At 41.3% G+C, this 8579-nt stretch overlaps 1 protein-coding gene across 1 annotated transcript in view; it reads left to right on the top strand.

The window, feature by feature from the left end:
• Positions 1-6113, top strand: part of tafa5l (TAFA chemokine like family member 5, like) — a 64562-nt gene extending 58449 nt beyond the window's left edge. The window contains exons 4-5 of the mRNA XM_024292955.2: positions 1739-1783; positions 5172-6113. Of these exons, the coding sequence (XP_024148723.1) occupies positions 1739-1762 (24 nt within the window). The 3' untranslated portion in view covers positions 1763-1783; positions 5172-6113. The remainder of the gene's footprint in view (positions 1-1738; positions 1784-5171) is intronic.
• The last annotated feature ends 2466 nt before the right edge of the window (positions 6114-8579 follow it).

Below are 8579 nucleotides of genomic sequence, written 5' to 3'. Positions count from 1 at the left end.
TTACCCTTTTAATTAGAGGGAGCAGTTAATAGTGGCATCCACTTCTGCCGCCTCAGCGCTCTGCCCCGACTTCAGGGATCACCTGGATCGATGGCAGAGACTCAGACTGAGGCTTTGGGAGGAGGGGCCCATTGGGAGCTGTTATAATGATCTTTAGACTGAAATCAAATAACTATTTTCTTTCCTGGGACCTTTGGGGGTGTTAGGCCGACAGCGACCTGGGCCACGGTTCCTTGTGCTCGTTCCTCTCAGGTTCCTCAGAGATTAATGTTTTCAGGGTTGAATTATTGTGGACTCATACCACCACCCCATATTTTTTCTTGTTTTGATTTAAAGACGCAGTGAAAGTGCTTAGCATTTAGATGGCATGCTGCTCCCGCGCTGTGATGGATCAGCATCTTCAGAGGACGAAACTCCTCTCGAACAGGAGTGTCAAACTCAAACACACAAGGGGTCAAAATCCAAAACACACCTTAGGTCAAACAGGATAAACATTTATTCAACACTCTAAAACTACATTTGTAAAACTTTAAAAACGTAACTTTTTAACACAATTATGAACTAGATATATAGCATTACCAACAATAATGCTAGTGTGAATGCTGTAAGCTGAATTTAGCCACTGAAGATGTTAGTGCTGATAGCTGAATGATGAAATTGATAGCTAAAAATGCTGAAGCTGATAGCCAGCAAAAATATTAGCTAAATGCCAAATTAGCCTAAAAAACAGACACAAAAAAAAACTTAGGTTAGCCAAAACTGCTAGTATGTAGCTGAAAAAAATTGCTAAAGTCCAAAATTGTCTAAAAAATTTTAGTAAATGCCATAATAGTCCAAAAATCTAGCAGAATGCCAATTTTTAAAACTTTAAAACCTTAACTTTTTAACTTAGTTATGAATAATAAAATGCAGGAATATTATTCCAGAATAAATCAACTTAAACCTTAAATAACTTTCAATATTTTACTCTCCATAAAAATATATTTTGTCAAAATTATACAAGTTAAAAATAAGATAACATCGGGTCATTAATAATTATGAAATAAAATAATCCGAGGGCCGGATAGAATTACCCGGAGGGCCGGATCCGGCCCCTGGGCCGTGACTTTAACACATGCGCTCTAAAAGGTTCTGGCCCGCTGGCCTCGGAGGGCAGATGAATATCAAGTCTCTGAAGGAAGAATGCCAATGCACCGCCCAGACCTCTGATTGGCTAGAAACATCATTAGCTTTTTGATTGTGATTAGCCAGTTCATTATCTGCACAAAAGAGACTGGTTGTCAAGATGAAGGTGGTGGTGGTGGTGGTGGTGGGGGTTGCTCCTTCCTCTGGTTAGGCGGGTGGGGGGTACATGTGGTTGACTCAGACAATCTTCTGCTGAAGATAAAAGCAAGATGCTGTGCTCACGAGGAAACAAACTGAAGCAGGATTTATCACCCTGCCTTGCAGCTACTGTGATAAAAATTTTGGTGCAGCTAATCGAAGCCGAGAGAGGTCCCTCTGTCGTTAATTCACATAATGAGGTGGCCATTACTCTGGATTTTCTGGATGAAGAAAGATGCAGCATCTCTAGAGGTCATAAAAACCTCCACATAGCTAAACAACCTTCAGCTTTTTCTGTCTGTCCCTCCATAAAAGTGTGCTTTAAAGTCAACATATGTTCCACAGTTTACAAAGCCAACATGCTTGGAGACGCTTTCCTTTCTGTCCACGCTCACCATTTTTTCTTCTGTTCCAGCCTTTGCCCAAGGAGCCGTCGTAGGATGCAGAGGCGGAGCGGCAGGTGGGTTTCCAGCTTCTGCTGATCTGCTGCCTTCTCCAACCTCCCATATACAGGTTCTCATCCAGACAACAGCCACCAGACCACATTTGAATATCTGACAGATTTTTATTTTTTATTTTTACAGGTTAGTTAAAAAAAACTGGAAGAAAAAAAAACAATGGAAGAGTTTAGGAGAGGTGGCAGTAGAGTTTCTGACTGTTGAAGAAGACCTCGGAGAGTGAGAAGAGGATGAGGAAATAAAGAGAAGGTTTCATTTGTCAGAAGAAGAAGGAGGGAGACAGGCAGAGAAACTACAGAGGAATAAAGCTGATGAGGTCAGACAGGAATCTCTGAGGATGATGTTTGCAGATGACACTGTGATCTATAGTGAGAGCGGGGAGCATGTGGAGGGACATCTGAGATGGAGGTTTGCTCTGGAAAGGAGAAGAATGTATGGGGTCAAATCAGGATCAGCTTAAAGTGAACAAATGATGATGATTTTAATCCAGTCCTGGATTATTTCTCTCTGATAACTCGGTTAAAGTTAGACAAAGGTTACAAGAACTTCACTGAATGCTGCTTGTTTGATTATGAAGGTAATTATGATTTTATTCTTTTAATCTTTGCTAATGCTAACACTAGCATTAGCTTTAGCTATGAGACGTGGAGCTGCAGAAGATCTTTTCTCACCAGTTCAAAGTGGTCTAAATTTCCATTCTCGCATAATCATTATAAACAGAGTAAAAGTTAGACAATTCCAGAGTGTCTGACATTAAAGTCAAACTTATTCCTGTTGTAATGTTTTCTACTGCGGTCAGTGAGCTGCTGTTAGCTCAGTCGTGGTTCTAACATCACTCCTCTTTGTTTTTGGTCATAACTATGTCTGATCTGCAAGAACATAAAGGTAAAAATGATCAAATTAATTGAAAATTGTTGACTAAAATATGAAAGTGATCATTTCCACGTAATGTTCTAAAATACGTTCACCCAGAGATGATTTTATTTGTTTTACTAGGCCGCTCTTATTTTGAAAGCTGAAACTACATGGGTCAATAGCTGCTCTGAACATTTTGACTGAACCAAACCATTCCTGTTTTTACAATTATCCCCTAAAATATCCTGTAGAACAACAAGTACATTTATCCTGGGAAGAGATTAAAATGTGTACATAATGCAGAGATGTTTGTCTTTACTGAAGGTTTTAAATGTGGAAAACATGAATTTCTATCAGTTTTTGTGCTGATCGCATTTAAAATACATGGAAATAACATCAACCAAAATAGAACCAGTTAGAGTAATTTATTTTTTAGAATTTTAAATGAGGACTGGTCAAAAATGTTCAATAGCTCTAAAGCTAAAGTCACTAAACGTTCTCACATGACTAATTATCACTTATATAACAAGATAATAGTATTTTTTTTTCTGGTTTATATTTGCTCTATTTTGACTTGTTATTACAGCTACTTCACAGAAGTGTTTTATTGAAGTTTTTAATGATAAAAGAAAGTTAATGGAATATAAATAAGGGACAACACTAATCTGTTTATTCAATTTGTTCATGTTTTAAATGTGTTATAAAAGTATCGGATCGGGACTCGGTATCGGCAGACGGAGGATCGGGCCCAAAAAAACCTGATCGGGACATCCCTAGTAAAAACCTGAACTTTTTTATTAAAAAGTTCAACAAATTTAAACAGGGAGGAGAAATAACAAAGAGACCCGTTTGCATAGAGAGTATAATTATGATTCTGCCTTTGTCAATGAAAATGATTAGAGGTAATGTTCTTCAAAGGTTTTATTTTATTAGATTTTCTCTATAGAAAAGATCCACTAAATATCTGCCCAACTTTGCTGGTATTTCAATAGAATTAATAATGAAAATGAAAGTTCATCTAAAGGGCTCGGGCGTGCTCGTCATGAGCAGGTCAGACAAACTCCGCCTCTCTTCCAGAAACCCTCCTCTCTCTAAAAGCAGGGAAATGAAGAAAAGAAAAAGAGAATTCTTTTCCCGAAAGCACCGACAGAATATCACTCAAGCTTTTATGTTGTGCAGAAACCACGGGCGTTTGGAATCTGCATGCTTTATGTCTCCTAGCCCACACTTTAAGATTGATTTTCCCGACTCCACTGAGAAAAACAAAATGAATCACGCACAATTACCAAGGACAGGGAAAAGGGAGGAGTGGGGGGGTCATAAATATTTATGGTGCCAGCCCAGAACATTTGTGCAATTCTGTGTGTATTTTCCCCAACTCATATTTAAGCGTCTGAATGATTTATACGGGCAGTCCTGGGGTGCCACATTTGTCCAGTGTCACCCTGAATCACTGTATTAACATTTATGGATTTATCCACATAATGCATTCTCTGCAGAATTCCATTCATATTCATGCTGGTCTTCCAATCAGGTAATAGGATAAGTCTAGTCGTTACCTGCACAATGTCAGTGCTGCAGGTGGAAGGAAGTTCCCCCAAAACTCCAACAGGTCCCAGTCTGTCCCACAAAACGAGGTGAGGGGTCCAGGGGGGGCTGCTGAGAAGCGTTTCATTAGTCATTGATTTTATTATAGCTGTTTAATTCCAGAGCATCTCCAGCTCATCTGAATCCAGGTGTGAGCTTTTCATCCCATTTGTTATTAATTATGGCAGAAAACCAGCCAGCATCACATGACAAACGATAAGGTGCTGCTCTGATTTCTAAAGTGGCTGGGATTCTAATTTTACATTTGTATGCACCATGAAATGATAAAAACAATCAATCCCCGAGGAAGCTTAAAACTGGGACAATTAGTGTGGATGTTTGTTTTCAGAGAAATGATCCAAGAAGTGGAAAATTAAAGGGAAAAAAACATCCTTTAAAGCACTTTGATTTGTTTTAGTTTAGTTTGTCAGTAAAAAGACTTGAAGTGAGACATCAAGAGAATTCTGAACTAATAAAGACTGTAATCAGGAGGGCTTTAGGGGGCGGAGCTTGTTGAACACTGACGTTAACGAACCTGAACAGAATACAGAAACAAAAAAAGAAATATATAATTGCTGCAAAGAGAGTCCCTGCAGGGAACTAGAAGGTTCAGGAGAGGTTCAGTCACTTTCTCATCCCTCAAGGGAACTGTGGAGAGGAACAGAACCAGGCTGACCCGGGTCAGGAAGTCTGTCCCAGCAGAACACAGGATGAAACAGCTGCGCCTCAGAAAGAGACCAGCATGGTTCTCCGTTCAGATACTCAGGGGGAACTGAAGCTGCAAAAGCTTAAACCTCTGAGTTCAGAGGTTTGTATGTGAGAGTCTGAAATTCTCCGCTGATGCAACGGGCTGCAGGGCAGACGGAACCGGGATCATGCAATGAAACAGGATTCACCTGACAGAAAAATGGAACAACGGTAACGCTTTTCATCTTCTTCTCTCAACAGGTTCTGACATCTCTGTTAGAGGCCGCTCCACCACCTGAACATTTGCCAATGAGCCTCCAGCCTTCACCCTTTTGGCCCCAACATCTGTATGAAAACAGACTCAGAGAAAAAGAAACCTCAAGGTCCACCAGCGGCACATCAGAGCCCCCACACCGAAACCTGAGAGGACCCTCTGAGGAGTCTCTCGTCAAATGGAGCAGCTTTCACAGGTTCTAGTGTTTGGTGTTTCTCTGTCCTTCTTTTGTCAGCCTCTGGTCTCTGGGATGCTGACTCTTCTGAGGAGTTTTTGATTCCGTAGTGACTTCCTTCAGACTCAGAAGTCCCTCAAAAGTTCATCTTCTTTATTGTCAGCGCTCTGAAAGCATCTCAGCTCCAGCCAAGGTCCTCCTGAGACAGTTTGCTGCGACAGACGTCACTGAGGTCGATCCAGAACTCTCTCTCCATTGTCTTTGTCTTCTAAGAGCCGTTGTAAACCTGACGGCCACCTAGTGTCCGCTCTTACACGAGGTCCCTGAACGCATCAGGAAAGATGATCCTTCAGATGAAACGTGGACTTTTGGAAGATTAGGATTCTGTTTTATGGAAGTGGTGCCAGTATAGACTAGATGAGTCATTTCTGTCAATGCACCTCTCACTTCTGAACCCCCCCACCCGGCTCATTGTGGTGTTTGTGCGTGTGCGTGTGCGTGTGTTTGCATCCAGAAAGACACTGTGAATTTAGTCATACCATTTCATCAGGCAGACCTTGTATATTTTCGGGACACGCTCAGACAAGATTAGTTTGGGATTTTACAGATGTTTGACCTTCTTTGAGTTTTTCTTTTTGCCTTCTTTCAACATTTGGATATATTTATAACGTGGGGAATTACTATGGAAACGGGAAAGGTCATTGTCTGTTATGTAAATTAAATTCTGTAATTAAACTTCATTTATGTGTGGTTAGAGGTGTCTGAATCCTGGATGATGTTTCGGATTTTCCGGTGATGCTGGTTTGCATGACAGCCTGTCACTCATTGTGTTTTCAGTGGATCAAAGTTCCTAGAAAGCAGCACAGCATGAACGATCCTGAAATGAAAGCTAAACACCAAAATACAGCGCCGGTTCAGACCCAAAACACAGCAAAAAAATGACACGTTTTTACATTTCTTTTCTGCCAAACTGATGTGATGCGGAGTAGTTTTGTTCCCTTCGTCTGCTCACATGACACGATGACAACACCCTCCTAATGCTTGCATTTCAGGACACGAAAAGAGTGCGCTGCTGCTGTCGTTGTGTTTCCAGGTCAGCCGTGGTCTGTGTAATGAGGATGTACCAATATCCACCTGATCCCAGATTTTTTATTTCATTCTGCTTTTATTTATGGTCCCTCCAACCGTGAAAAACCATCCCTTTGGTTTGATAGACTGTCACTGAGACAGCCGGAGCAAGGGAACGTGATCACGTACAAAACTATAAACACATCTCTTTTTCTGCACATGTGCACGCTTCATCAAAAAAGCAAATATCATACAAGCTTTTTAAAATAGAATAGCAAATAACTAAATTAAGAATTTATTCTCAAAACTAAGACAGAAAATTAACCTTATTTGTTAAAATATCTATCCTGGACAATATCTAATTAAAGCAAATTAACTTAATATTTCCAGGCTGCAACACCATCACCATCATGTTTACACTCCAGATTCCATCTGAGACGAGGAAAACAAAGACGTTCCTGGATCTCTTTGTCTGCTTCAGAATGGGAGGAGGAGTGAGACTGTGGCCCGCCGATCACAGCACTGCGTCACCGCTCCAGACTTTTTCCAGATACATTTTTTACTGCTCCTCACTCACAAAGTTTTGAATAAAGAAAGAATTACTCAGAAATACAGTTGTATTCTAAAATTTCTATTATATGTCCTTCATCGTCAGAGAAATGCTACCAGAACATGTTAGCAGCTCCCAGATACATCATTTTATTGGGTGATTCTTTAAAACTCCTGGAACTGATGGATCAAACATGACGGCGTTCACAAGCAGTGAAGTAGCAGTTTTCCTGGAACAAAACTTAAAAACTGTCGATGTCTGTAAACTGGTTATTTGGGAGCAGGAGTGACTGTTTTCTCCTCAAATAAACAGCTTCTGTTAACTCAGATTTACTGGGTTATTTTTTTTAATGATCATTTCAAAAGTCTTATTTTTTTATACATGAATGGTTGAAATGAAATCCTCAATTCCGTGACTGTTGGCTGTGAAGCTGGGAGATGTGCGGGTACACGATCAGCGCCAAGCTGAATGTTCCCACTCAACTCCCACTCAGTCAGAGATGTTCTTTCAGGCGGCCCTGCTGCTGCTTCTGCCATTTTCATTGCTGTCTCCAGGTTGTGAATGTGGGCCGCTGTCAGGATCAGCAAATGGAGGAACTGGCATCTTTCTCTGCCATCCAGGCTGAAGTCCAGCATCCCTGGACCAGTTCTGTCATCAATTCATGTTTGGAATAATTAAGTCAAGGGTTTCACTCAAGCATCTGGCATTCCTGATGGAAACAGATATGAAGGCATCTGCAGATGTTGGTCGGATGGGAACATGAGCAGATGTCTTCCTGGTTCTGCTGGAGGGTCCTCCTCATCCTCCTTCAAAGTTTTCCTCTCCACTGTCTGCTGTCAGAGCAAAGAAGGACAACTCCTCCATGTCATCTGTTGGTTCATAAGGAAACACTTGAGCTGATGTGAACTTAATGGAATCATCTGAGCTAAATTAGATTAAGATATTCATGGTAAATTGTGACGAAGAGCCTGAGACGTTAGGATCCATGTGCAAACGATTTCATGGACAGAGCAAGGGCAAGACAGCGTCAAAAAGAAGGCAAAGGTCAAAACACAGAGGTGAGGCAGAGAAACGAGTAAACAGACATGGGTCAAAGACAGAGAATTAAATAAAGGACAACTGCTCAGACTGACGGATAAACACAATCAAGACTTCACACTGAAGTTGAGGCGGGAGAGAGTATAAATGCTGGTGGTTCTGATGAGGATGATCAGCTGTGCATGGAGAAGACCGAAGCGGTGGCTGATGGGAGTTGTAGTGAGGAAGGTGCTAAAGATGGTTAGTACTCAGGAGAGGGGTCCCTCTGGTGGTCGGAGGAGGACATGACTGAGTCCTGAGTAAATACACAGAGATCACTTTGAGGCTTTTTGTAGCAGTTTGAGAGAACTTCAGATGGAAACCACTTTTATTGACCTCCATAAAAAATCTTCTTCATGTTGTTTGTTATTTTTGAAAAAGTACCGGTTCTGGTTCTGGATCCTGTAGCGCTGCAGGCTGTCAGCCTCCCGACCACAATAGATGTCTGAGCGGGCTTAATGAGACCCCCAGGAGGCGCAGACTCACTTGCTAAACACAGCATCATTGAATTGCACAGCGGTGGAG

Source organism: Oryzias melastigma, linkage group LG7 (genome assembly GCF_002922805.2).
Source record: "Oryzias melastigma strain HK-1 linkage group LG7, ASM292280v2, whole genome shotgun sequence".
Lineage (NCBI taxonomy): Eukaryota > Metazoa > Chordata > Actinopteri > Beloniformes > Adrianichthyidae > Oryzias > Oryzias melastigma.
The sequence above is the reverse complement of the archived record's forward strand: the minus strand, read 5'-3'. Positions and strand labels throughout refer to the sequence as shown.